The 12,818-nt window shown below is 44.0% G+C and overlaps 1 protein-coding gene across 2 annotated transcripts in view; it reads left to right on the top strand.

Annotated features, from left to right (window-relative positions):
• The first annotated feature begins 5,333 nt into the window (after nt 1-5,333).
• Nucleotides 5,334-12,818, top strand: part of CCDC186 (coiled-coil domain containing 186) — a 35,511-nt gene continuing 28,026 nt past the window's right edge. Inside the window, exons 1-2 of one of the 2 annotated variants that reach the window (XM_021525950.2) lie at nt 5,334-5,466; nt 6,324-6,375. In XM_021525950.2, coding sequence (XP_021381625.2) covers nt 5,353-5,466; nt 6,324-6,375 — 166 coding nt within the window. In that variant the 5' untranslated portion in view covers nt 5,334-5,352. The remainder of the gene's footprint in view (nt 5,467-6,323; nt 6,376-12,818) is intronic. The other variant, XM_021525951.2, reaches the window with a different exon arrangement.

Raw genomic sequence — 12,818 nt, 5'->3', positions numbered from 1 at the left:
GCGCTCACCCCGGGCCGCCCTTGCCTCTCTCTGCCCCGAGGGCAGCGCTCACTCCGGGCCGCCCTTGTCCCTCAGAGCGCCGCTCAGCCCGGGCCCTTGCCTCTCTCTGCCCCGAGGGCAGCGCTCATTGCCCTTCTCGTCCCTCAGAGCGCCGCTCACCCCGGGCCGCCCCTGCCCCTCTCTGCCCCGAGGGCAGCGCTCACCCCGGCCGCTCACCCCGGGCCGCCCCTGGCCTTTTCCCCCGAGGTCAGCGCTCACCCCGGCCGCCCCTGCCCTTCTCCCCCGAGGTCAGCGCTCACCCCGGCCGCCCCTGCCCTTTTCCCCCGAGGTCAGCGCTCACCCCGGGCCGCCCCTGCCCTTCTCCCCCGAGGGCAGCGCTCACCCCGGCCGCTGCCGCCCCGGCGCAGCCCCACGCGGGAGGCGGGGCGGGCCGCTCACTCGAGGGCCGTGGGCGGGAAGCGGCAGCAGCGGCCCCGCCGCCCAGCGCCGTCCCCAGCCCGCCCGGCGGCCCGTGCGCTCATCCCGCCCCGCCCAGGCGCGACCCCGAGCCTCAGGGCGGAGCGGGGCCTGTGCGGCCATCGCGGCCACGGGGGCGCGGCCGGAGGAGCCTTTCACCGGTTCGGGTTATTCCAAGCACCATTCAGCCTGGCCTTGAACACTTCCAGGGGTGGATGGGGTATGGGGCATCCACACCTTCTCTAGCTAACCTTGTGTCAGGGCCTCACTACCCGCACAGCAAAGGGTTCCTTCCCAATATCTAATCTAACCCCATCCTCTCCCAGTTTGAGGCCATTCCCCCACGTGCAGTCGCTAAGTGCCCCTGTAAAAAGTCCCTCTGCAGCTCTCTTGTGCCCTTAGGCACTGGAAGGTGCTGTGAGGTCTCCCCGGAGACTTCTCCAGGATGAACAGCCCCAGTTCCCAGCCTGACCTCATAGCAGAGGTGCTCCAGTCCTCTGAGCATCTTTGTGGACATAATTATTCATGGTTGAACCAGTAACCCAAATTTATTCCATACAAAGTCAGAAAATGGCTGTGAGAGCTATGCAAAAAGCTGGAATTTGATACCTAAAGTTGATGCATTTGTATTTTAAAGTATTTGAATTTCGCCCTGCAGGCAAGAACATACATCACTTCATCTCCCATTTCCAACCTATTCTCATTATCCTTTGTCTATTTTCCTCTTTTTCTATACAAGGTGCTTTCCCCTTTTCTTCAGCTTTTGTCTCCCACCTCCATGTCTCTATGGGAAAATATACTTCATCCTCAAGACTGCTGCAGTTTTATGCTACTACTCAGACATGATCTCAGGTGTTCTCAGTGCTGTGCAATTAAGCTTTCACCAAAAAATAAATTAATGTGATCTATTTTAGTGCCTACATTGTTGTACTTATTATTAAAGTGTATAAAATCAGTGATGAATTTTATTGTTAAATGTTCTGTACAGCAGGGAATAATTATCTCTGTGCACAGAGAAGTAGCTGAAGCATAGCTATTTTGCCTTAAGTCATTTGACATCTGGCTGTGACAGCATTTCAGTCTAAATTATCTGTATTTAAGTCTAGGATCCTCTCTGCCAAACTAAACATTCTCAATAGAAAAGTGAACAACACATCTGAGGGCTGCTGAGTTTTCTCTCAGTGGTTTAGATACCACCTACTGAAGTCAGAGGAAAGACTTCCTGGCTCACATGAACCTACAGCCCCCAGCTCCAGCCTGAGCAAAACTGAGTGGATTAGAGACTGCTCTTACAACAAGAAGGAAAATTAGGTGGGATTTGGTGGGATTTGAGGAGACCCATGTGCCAAATTGCTCAGCATTGTATATCATGTCAGAGTAGGCACACCTGTAATGGGAGATTGTGGGGAGACAGGGGAATCCTGATCATACAGCCTTCATCATCTCCCTGCCCCTTGTTCGTCTGTCCCTAATATTAACCCATTAATCCTCATGCCTAGGAAGAACTAATACTAATTACTAAGGCAATAAGAAATACTTCTCTGTCATTCAAACCTCTCTCAAAAAAAAAAATAGGCTTTCTTTGTAGTTTAAAACATCTAGGCAAGATGACCCAGCACCCTGTCCAGCTGAGTCTTAAAACTGTCCAGCGTTGGGGAATCCACCACTTCCTTGGGGAGATTATTCCAATGGCTGGTTTTCTTATTGTGAAACATTTTACTTCTGTGTCTAATTGGAATCTCCCCAGAAGTGATTAGTATCCATTTCCCTTTTTTTTTTTTTTCCAGTTGTAACTTGCTCAGAGCACTTGAGTGATCACAGTCCCACTTGGGATTTGCCATGTATAGATCAGTTGTGATGGTGATGGCAAGCAGCTTCAGCAGAGATGCTGTCCTTACCTGACACACGGAGGGAAGATGGGGCTTTGTGAATGGTGCTCCCTGAACACCCCTGACAAACTGTGCTTGCTCAGAATAAAATAGTTACACAATGAAAATGGTTCCCAATGAAGAAAAGAATAACTCATTGTGTAATTTTGCCATGATGGGAAATGGAGGAATAAATTCAGCCCAAAGTAATTACATTACAACAGACCAACCCTCTGACAAAACAGAAGATGGGATTTGGGTAAGCTGGACTCTGCTGCCAGCTCCTCCTTGGCAGTGCCAGACATGGTCCTTTGACACCAGTGGTGTCAGAGGAGTGTGGGGTATCACTCAGGACATCTGCTGTTTGAGCTACCTCATTGTTCTCCCTTGAAGTGGGGTTGCCAACACTTCTTTAGCTGAAGGAGAAGAAATAGCTTTGTAAGTCCTTTCAGTGGGCAAAGCTGTAGAAATACTCTGGATAATTAACAAATGTCATCTGGAAACCTAGCAATTAAATAAACACTTCATTTCCATTTTCTTATATAATAAAGCATAAGCCAAAAACCAGAACTACCTTTTGAATATGTGGGCCAAATTCTGCTTCTGCCTCTGCAATGCAGAGCTTGTCTGCAGCAGACAAGTCTGTTGTGTATGATTGTCTGTCTTTCAGATGGCAAGTTCTCTCACTCAGGAATTGTTTTCCTCAGCATTTGTACATGCCAAATAAAAGCTATGGCTGGCTAATTAAGAGGTACAGTAATTCATTCTGATTTAACACCATGCAAGTGGTCTGAGGAGGGACTCTGTGACCTGTCATTATCATTCCCTAAGTATCTGTGGCTGCCTCCTGGGGATAAGATACTCTTCACATGAAAATGTGGTTTAAGCATAGGTATAACAAAAGTCAGAACTGCCAGCATCAGTTCTGAGACTAGAGCTATGGGGAGTTCAGCTGAGTACAAAAAAAATCCTTTTCTTCTGTCTTTAATGAAGAACTCCAATAACCAGGCTCCATTTTCTTAACCTGATTTTAATCCTTCTCTAAAAAAATGCCCAGAATAAAAGGCAAAAATCAGATGACATTCTGCCAGGTCTGTTGGAACACACTATGCACATACAGGTAACATCAGTGCAAAAGCAGACAAAGTGTACAGCAAGGTAAAAGTACAAATCTTAAAAAGACTGGGGCCAGAATATACTGATGTCTTTGCATTTTTCTTTGAATAACCAGAAGACCAAATAAGAAAAGAAGCATTTGGGCACTGAAGTGACTGTGTTACAGAGCAGCAGTGTGAACTTTGCAGCTCAGCTGCAGAACAGCAGCAGTAGTGGCAAAGAACTCTTTCTGAAAGCAAAGCTTAGACTTGTGCTGCATGGCAATTAGGAAGTAAGTGTTGCATGGCACTGCTTTCTGAAAAGAAACAATTTTTACTTATCACTTTTCCACACCTGATTTTTTATGTATTTTTAGAAAGATGGAATGCACAGTATAATTTGAGCAAAGCAAGGGCTGGACACTTGCCTTTAAAGTGTTATTTGGAGGTTAAAGTTGAGGGCATGAGTGTTCTCTGCAACCTACTTCCATTTGTGCTTTCAACTTAATGTTTTTAAAGACATATGATTGACTCGTTTGCTGCTTAGAGGTGATGGCTAGGACATTGCTTAATTACCTGAAGCAGTATTATCTTTTCCAGAATAATGGACATTGAAAGATTTATAGTTATGATGACACTGAAAGGTTTACAGATTGTTTTTTTTCTAATATCCCACTGTTGTTCTTAAGGATCAGTTAAAATGTTTTGTCCTGGTTTCAGCTGGGATAGAGTTAATTTTCATCCTAGTAGCTGGTACAGAGCTGTGCTTTGGATTTAGGATGAGAACAATGTTGATAACACACTAATGTTTTTAGTTGTTTCTAAATAGTGTTTACACTATTGTCAAGGACTTTTCAGCTTCTCAAACCCTGCCAGCATTTATGCCATGCTCCAGATTCCAAATAGCTTTGTGTTCCACTGACAAACTGCTGGTCCCAGCACTGAAATGCAGTTCAGATTTTTGATGCCTAGTAACATTTTCACTTTTTTTTTTTAATCCAGTCAGAATAAGGAATGAAGTCCCAGCAGGTGCTAAGTGAAGCTGTTATTAACATTACTGGATTGACTCTTGCATGGCATGTAGGTGCAGAGGGTTTTGACATAATGCGGCGGGGTTGGTTATGGAGCATGAGATGCTGTTTACTTAGGGGAGAAGATTCTATTTGTCATTACTTGTGCACTGGATCTTGCAAAAAGCGGAATGTTCATAACCAGCTCTCTGAAGACTGCTGGGGTGAAGAATCCCTTCTGTAAAGCAGCTGCTCAGGGCTGTGAGTTTAGACAGTGCCATGGAATGTCAGACATGAGATCCCTTGTTAATATAATCACACGTTTAAATGAGAAGAAAAAAAAAAAAAATCCAGATTGAAACAATTTTTAGACGCATGCCTGAAATTATCTTGTGTGAAATCACAGAATCAATTAGGTTGGAAAACACTTCTGGGAGAGCATGGAGTCCAGCCTGTGACCCAACGCCACGGCACGAGTGCCACGTCCAGGCTCTCCTCGAACACCTCAGGGACGGTGACTCCACCACCTCCCCGGGCCGTCCGTTCCAGTGTCTGATCGCCCTTCCTGCGAAGGAATTCCTCCGAATGTCCACCCTAAGTGTCCCCTGGCGCCGAGTGCTCTAATACCGCGGCATTATGTCCTATATATGCAGCCGCTCGCAGCTTCGCGGGCTGTCGGCGGCGCGGGGGGGAACGCGGCGGCAGCACGAGGGCGAGGGGAGGCGGCGAGGCGGGACCCGCGTCACCGGCTGGTCCCGGCGGCTGCTGCGGTGGCCCGTCCGCCCCCGGCCCATGGAGAGCGGCAGCGCAGGGCCCGCCGGAGCCGCGGGAGCCGCGGGAGCCGCGGGTCTGGGCCGGCCCCGCCGCCGGGGCTCCGGTGCCGCCCCCGCCGCCGGGCCCCGCCCGCCGCCGCCATCTTTGTTGATGTGTCAGCGCGCCGGGCCGCGCCGGGCCGGGCCGGGCGGCCGCGGGGAGCGGGACCGCGCTGCGCCCCCATGGCCGCGCTGCCGCCGCTCCTGCCGCCCGCGTAGCGACCGGGTGAGCGCCGAGCCGCGGCGAGGGCGGGCGGGGGAGTGGGCGGGCGGATGCTCGGAGCCGGTGCCTTGGCACTGCCGGCGTCCCCCAGCCGCACGGGATACTGGAGGGACCGGCGCGGAGCGGCCGAGGGCGCCGGGCCGGACGGGACGGGACGGGCGCTGCCCGGCGGTCCGGGAGGCGCCGCGGGGACGCCGATCCGCTTCACTGTCAGCGGGGATAAACGCGGGGGCGGGGGAAGGACGGCAGGAAGGCAGGCAGGATTCCCCGGGTGCCGAGGGGCGCTCCCTGTGCCGCTGCGGGCGCTGGGCTGGCAGAGGCGGCGGAGGGAGCGAGGTGACGGCCGGGCCGGGCTGAGGTCCGGCCACGGCAGCGCCTTCCCGGTCAGGACCTCCGAGCCGGCAGCGCAGGCTGCTGTGCTGGCTCGCATCTCTTTGTTTCTGGACAGCTTTCTTTTCTGTATTATTAATCAGCTTGTGCTGTCTCACTGGTTGCGTGTTGGCTTTGCTGGATGGGTAAATGGTTCCATAACAAAGCCCAGCAGCTGTTATGAAGGTTATTTTTTAGAGCCGGCTGTGGTGTTGCAGTACGGTACGTGTCCTTGTTTTTGCGGATGGTATTTATAAAAGCTGCCTGCCCTTCGAGGTTTGAAAGAAAGACTTTGAAAGAAAGCAAAATGATTATGATGTAGGCTTGCAGATTTTGGCTCTTGTCCCGGAAAATAGTCTGCACAGGTGAGTCTGATACATGTATACTTCCCGTGAGATTCTGTGCAGAGGATTTCTTAGGGAATTGAGATCTGTGAAGATGACAAGTATGGCATTCCAGCTTTAGTGCTGTTTTGCTTTATTTTCTTGCAGAACTGCTTTTCAGAAGTTAAAACGTTGCAAGCAGAACACACTAAAAATCCAGGTATGGCTGATGTCCTAGTATGTTTTGTTTTATCAAGAAATAGGTGAAACGGTGAGCCACAGCTGTGTTTCAATATGAGCAAGGAAATTTAACCACTGCCTGCTATGAATGCTTATGCACTTTACTTTAGGGAGTAGATGGTTAAGCTCTGGAGGTATGAGAAATTGAAAGTATGGTGATGTTTCAGGAGGCTGTTAGATGTCATTTGAAATACCATTTGTTTTATTAAAAAAAAAGAAGTAGTTGTATATTGCCTTGCTCTTTCTGAAATCTTCAATCATCTGTTCTTGTCTGGTTTTAAAACAGTATTTTCCTGTCATTTTATAAGATCACACTCCTTCTCTTCAATTTGGAGTTGTTGGCAGGTGTCTGTTGCCATTGTGAGGTTTGCTGTTTCAAAATTGAGAAAAGGACTGAGGAACCAAATACAGAGAGTGGTTAATTTGGTTCTAATTAGCAGCTCTGTTGCTTAATGCTTTCTGAATCTAATACTGAATTTCCTGAAGCTAGTTTTTAAAAGAGCTATGAAACATAGAAAGTCAATGTGTTTCTGAATTTAATCGTGTTATTAGGCATGCTAAATTAGTAGATGTGGGCTTCAGGAAGCAATATCCTGTACTTAGTTCTGGGTTGGCTTGTTCTGAACTTATTTTCCAATTGCCAAAGAAATATTGGATAGCCTCATGGATAATACTTACCTTTGAGTTCTAGTCCAAGACCTGCTGCCTCAAATTGAGGGTAAAAAAAAAAAAAATTCTCATCAGAAAGAAATCAATGTCAGAATAGAGGGGAAAATCATGACCCTAATTGAAAGAAGTACATGGAATACTGATACTGTAATAATGTTGTCTATAATACTGTCTCTGAGATTAATTAACAGAAGTCAGTCTTCTGCAGACCTCACAGTTGACTTTTTCACACCCTAAAGGATTGAAGTGTTTACTTATTTGTTTTCAGGGATACTGGAGAAACTCTAGGAAAGTCAGGTTTGAAAAGAGTAGAACTCTGCTATCCCCCCAAATGGTGTTTTTCATATGGAGTGACCATACAGACAGTAATTCCATGGCTGGAATTTTACAGCTTTTTATGTGTTCTGGAAAGAACATTTGAAAAGAGCCATTGAAAGCAAACATGCTGCAATCTCCAGTGCCAAATATGCCAAGATCCATATCTTACCAATGCCATGACACTACAGGTTTGTAAGAAGGTCTGCCAGAGCTCTGGCTTATGTAGTGTGAACAAGAGTTATGGCTCTGTTATAGGTGTAGAAGAGCTGTCACAGAATGTGTGCTTTGTCCAGGCTGTGTACTCAGTCATAAATTTGATTTCTTCCCCTCCCTTAAGACATTCTTCATTGCACAGGTGATGTTATCAGTGTCAGAAGGTGAATGCAAACAGGGTTCTAGTAAGGACAGAGCTGCTCCTGGCCGTGTTGTAGGCAGAGCTAAAGGCAGGGTGCTAAAACCTGAAAGGTGTCAGTAGTGCTGTTGCTGACATTGCACTCATTGGTTGCTGAAGTAGAGATTAATTTTATTGACTTGGAGGAGTAAGAGTTATGTGCTGAAGACACACAAAAGATTGCAAGTCTGTGTGTAAACCCTGAAGTATCCAAGCCTCATGTGATACTCATGGTAAAAGGATGCTGTTGCTAAGGTCTTGTTTTCCCCTGGTTTATGAGCTTCCAGTGCTGAGGCTCCTATGACAAAAAAATAACACTCTCAAGGTGTACCTCATGACTTGTGTTATGATGGGAGCAAATCCAGCCTCACTTGTTAAACCTTAACTGATGAACTTCATTTTGGAGTTGTGCTGTTGACTCCAGACATGGAGTTAATATGACCATAATATTAACCATGTGCGTGAGTTTGACAGAAAAGCTGGTGCTGCCTTGAAAGAATGGTACATTTCTGTTCAACTATCTAACTTGTGATATAAGTAAAGGAAAGCAAATACAAAGTTTGAGTAAACCTTATCTTCTAAAGCACTTGTCTCCTGTTCAAAGAATTGATAGAAATTCTGAGCTTTGCACCTTGGCACTGCCAATGGTGTTTAATGAAGTCATATTACGAACCTGAGAAGAATAATTGAGTTGAAGTGTTAAACTGATAAAAGCAAGGAAATCCTGTGAGTACCCACTGTGTATAGTCACTGTTCCACTCTTTCTCTTCAAGCACATACATCCAAGTATTTGTGTGAATTGAGTCAGAAGCTGTGTCAAGTTCTGCCTGGGCTGGAGGACTTCATGTCCCAGTGTACAGCGAGCTTTTCACTTCTATTTGATTTGGGCAAAAGTGAATTAATACTGGGACACCTAGTGTGGGTGGGACTCTGGCATGTTTCTTTTACTTCCTATATGTGATGTCTGTAAATACAGGATGGCTGAGAATGTGAGACCTTGTAGCCATCCTCTTTTTTGTATAGAGTACAAGCAGTGGTGGTCAGCATAATATCTTCTTTAGCTTAAAAATTCTGTCTTTTTCGTAGGCTGTGTGATGTTGTCCAGTTCAGTTCATCTCCTTTTAGTGTGTTTCATAACCTGGGTGGCTTGCTGCTCTGATTAATGCTGGACGTAGAATTGTAAGCAAATACATAAACCTGAAGCCAGAAGAAGTTTGAAATTAATCTCACATTAGATTATGTAAAATATCTGGTTTTTTGGATCTTTTTACCCCAGTCCCTTTCAATTTAGTTCAAATCTTTGTTTTGTCTCTACACAGCTGCTATACAGCAGAGCTGCATTTTGTATCTTATGTAAACCAGAACTTCCTTAGCAGAATCCTTTTTTTTAAAACAAACTTCAGTTGAAAACAGTTATCTCTAGCACTTGAGCTTCAGTGTTTTGCAGTGTTACCTGGTTATGTAAAGCTTAGTCCGAGAAAGCCATTTGTGACAGAGTTCTTGTGAAAGATACCATGCAAAACACAGGTAAGCTGGGTATTAACTGGAAACAACAGGAAAATGTGTTTTGCTGATCACTGTGTTGACTGGTAGACAGTAGCTATGGAAAAAGTAGCCTTAGGAAAGAGAAACCAAAAACTTCACCCAACAAGTAGAAAGGTGTAGTCAGTCTGTCCAGTTTAGTTTAGGTAAAAGTATTATTAGGATTACAGTGAGCTAAAACAAGCTATAAAATTTCTCTTCAATTTTGTTTTTACTCTGATTATCATGTAAAATTCTTGCCAAGAGTTCTGATGAAATGACAAGTTGGTACTGACTTGGAAAAGCATTTTAATTTGCTTAAGTAATGATTATTGTATAATAAAGATGTGAAAAATTCTTGAAGAGAGGCATTTTGGGTTTTGCAATAAACAACACAACTGTAAGAAGCTAGAAATGCTTTCATGCCCCAGAGTTATTCTTCAGCAATCTTTTTGGGTTGTCATTATACACATGGTGGCACATAAACTGTCTAACAGGTTCATTTCTTACCTGAGTGTAATAGGTTGGAAATGGAATTAAAATGGCAATGGATTCTAACAGATGTCTGGCTGTTAATGGTTACTTTAATATCTCTGGCTTAGGAAAATGTCTTTAAAGATAATAGAAAATACTTTATTTTTCTGTTGTGATTCATCTAAGATTATGTTTCTAATGGAATATTTTATAATATTATAGCTAATGGAATATTTTATAATATGATAGCTAAAGGAGACAAAGGGAACTTTGTGGAACAAACTGTTAAAGCAAATTTTGTTCTTTCTAATAAATGCTGGGGCATTTGTGAAGGTTTTTTACATTGGGTTGCTGGTTGCTTCATATGTGTGTGACTTGTCAAGAAAACTCTACAAATCATTATTCTCTTCAGTATTCTTCAGCCAATAAATCCTAGTTAAGTCTTTGAAATACAAAGTCCATCTCTGGTGTTAGACTGGATTATACTGCATCTCACATTAACTCTTGAATTTGCAATTGAACTGGCTAAAGCACTTGTACTCTTTTTGTTGCTCAGGAACCTGCAAGAGGGAAGTGGATCTGTAACTGAACTGTGCAAATGGTGCTCATGTGCAGCTTTTGCTGGGGTCTTCTGATGAGCATCGGAGTTTTATCATGAAAGTCTTCTGATTGTTGACATTTCAGTCTTTTGATTGTTGACATTTCAGTCATATGACACTTCATTTCATGGATGCATGAGTGGAAATGTAAGGCAGTGTAAAAAAATCTCTTTAGCAGAGCCTTTAGTCTCTAGTGCAGTGATTGGGAAAACAACCAACCTATTATTGCACTATAAATGTTAAATGTGCTTTTGGTAAAATTATGTATTTATATTTGCTTCATGAGCTTCAGTAGCTGCTTACATGAAGAGAGGTGCTTCCAAGATTGGATTCTTGAGTGTAATGAACCATGTATAAAAAATCAATCAGTGGATTGGAATTTAATATTATATATTCATTAATGTGAGTGAGTAGGAGGCAGAGTAGTTTAAATGGTGGAGTATATATTGATTCTGGGTTGGCATGTATACTAGCCTCCTTTTTAAGATCATAATTCTTGTTGAATAACAACTTCCAAAGGTTAAATGTAAAACTGCTATCTCAGGATAGGTTTAGGGTATTGTGACCCTTATAAGAATTTTTGAAAATCACGTCAGAAAAAAGGTATGCTTTGAAACAGTGCTCAGTATTACTGAATAAAAGTCCGTTCCTGCTTGCATGTGAAGTGAATGTTAGATTCCATTCCAGCAGAAGAGCTGAAGTCTCAGTTTACCTCCAAGTTGTTGCTAAGATGAGGAACTACTTGTGCTCAGTGCTTTTACAGGTCAAGACACAGAACACTGTAAGACTCAGTGGATATTTTATTTGTAGCTGAGTCCAGACCATGGGTGTGTCTGGGCAGGTTGCTGAGAGCTTTAACTCTGGAGGGCTGGAGTAATGGGAGAGTGATTTACAATGTGGCTTGAGGTGTAAGTGTGAATCTTAAAATCGCTGTAAAATGCACGTAATTTCCTCTTGCAAATTCACATGACTGCATTTTAATTTGCTATTGGGTGATACAGGAAAAAAAGTCATTATTTGCTTTGTAGTTAAGATTTTTATGAGGATAATACTTTTCATTGTAAAAAAAAAATAAAAACAAAATCTATCTTCCACAACTCCCAGTTCTAAATATAGCTGGTAGTTTGGAGTTTTTTACTTGCCTTTTGGTGTAAGGCTTTTTAACCTTTGTTATTTTATTATTGCAAAATCTTTGAAAGATTGTACAGCTAAGTTAAAAGTATTTCTTTTTTCAGATATCGCACATATCAGTGAACAGGCCTCTTGACTGGAGGGCTGTTAGAAAGCCAGAGTAATAAAAGTGAACAGTTCCTGGTATCTCTTTAGACCAGCTACAGTTTCAGGTGCTTCAGTGCTCTACTTTGGTTTCTGAAGTATTGCAGGTGAACAAACAGGGCAGTCATTGTGAAAGCATTACATTTCTACCTGGTTTAGCTGGGCTGTAGAATTTGCTGTTAGTCTAGTACTGGGCTGTGCAGAGAGAAACCTCACAACTTTCTGTGTATGTAGGCAAGCTGTATGTCTGCTTTCCTAAATTCATTTCTGCTAAAACTGGAGTGATTCACAGATGTCTGCATCCAACACCTTCAGTATCAAAATGGAGCTATTTTTACCCTTCTTGCTGCCACAACATTTGGATCAGCTGGCAAACAAAAATCTCTGTAAACCCATAAACAGGCATTTTTAGTTGAGTTGGAGAGAAGGATACAGAAGAGCAGAGATGTTTGTAAAATCAGTTGGAATGTGTTACAGAGAGCAGTAACAGTGCTTGGGACAGACAGCTGGTTATTTGAGCTGTGTATTGCTGCCCAATGTTTTGGTGTGGTATTAGGGAAAATAAATCTTTATTTGCTGTCACTGGGGAGCCTGAGAATGTTAAGAATAAACCCCTTTTCTAGCTGTCTCCTTAAGAAAGTCTCCAAAGGACAAGCATCCCTTCTCCTGCTTGCTGCCACTGGACACTACACCTGAACTGCAGAGTTCAGGAACCAGGGCCGATATGGAAGGATAGTGAGTGTTACAGAGCATTTGAAGGGACTACTGCTTAAGGATGTTTGCTTGGATTTTTATTATTAATTTCCGTTGGAACTTACCTTCAGAATGTACCATCTTGGAAAACAAAATAAAGAGTAACAGCAGCAATTTTGTGATTTATCATCCAATTCTTGACAAAGAACCAGGAAGTATGGATCGCAAATTACAGTATGAAGAGAATTGCTCTGAAGCAATTTCAAGGGCCTTATTTTCAAGATAGGTTTTTCTTGTAAATACATGGACTTTGTTTAGAGGTGTGCAGTGTAAACTTAGCAAGTTTACAGTACACACTGCAGTGACAAAGTGACTCTTAAGTCCTGAGGTGACATCAGTATAAGAGCAGTAAGGACTTCTGGGAACTTGGGCTGCTTGTGTTGGTCTCACCAGGTTTTTCTGGCACTGAGCTGCTTGCTAGGC

Source organism: Lonchura striata, chromosome 7 (genome assembly GCF_046129695.1).
Source record: "Lonchura striata isolate bLonStr1 chromosome 7, bLonStr1.mat, whole genome shotgun sequence".
NCBI classification, from domain to species: domain Eukaryota; kingdom Metazoa; phylum Chordata; class Aves; order Passeriformes; family Estrildidae; genus Lonchura; species Lonchura striata.
This window is presented reverse-complemented; position numbering and strand designations above follow the sequence as displayed.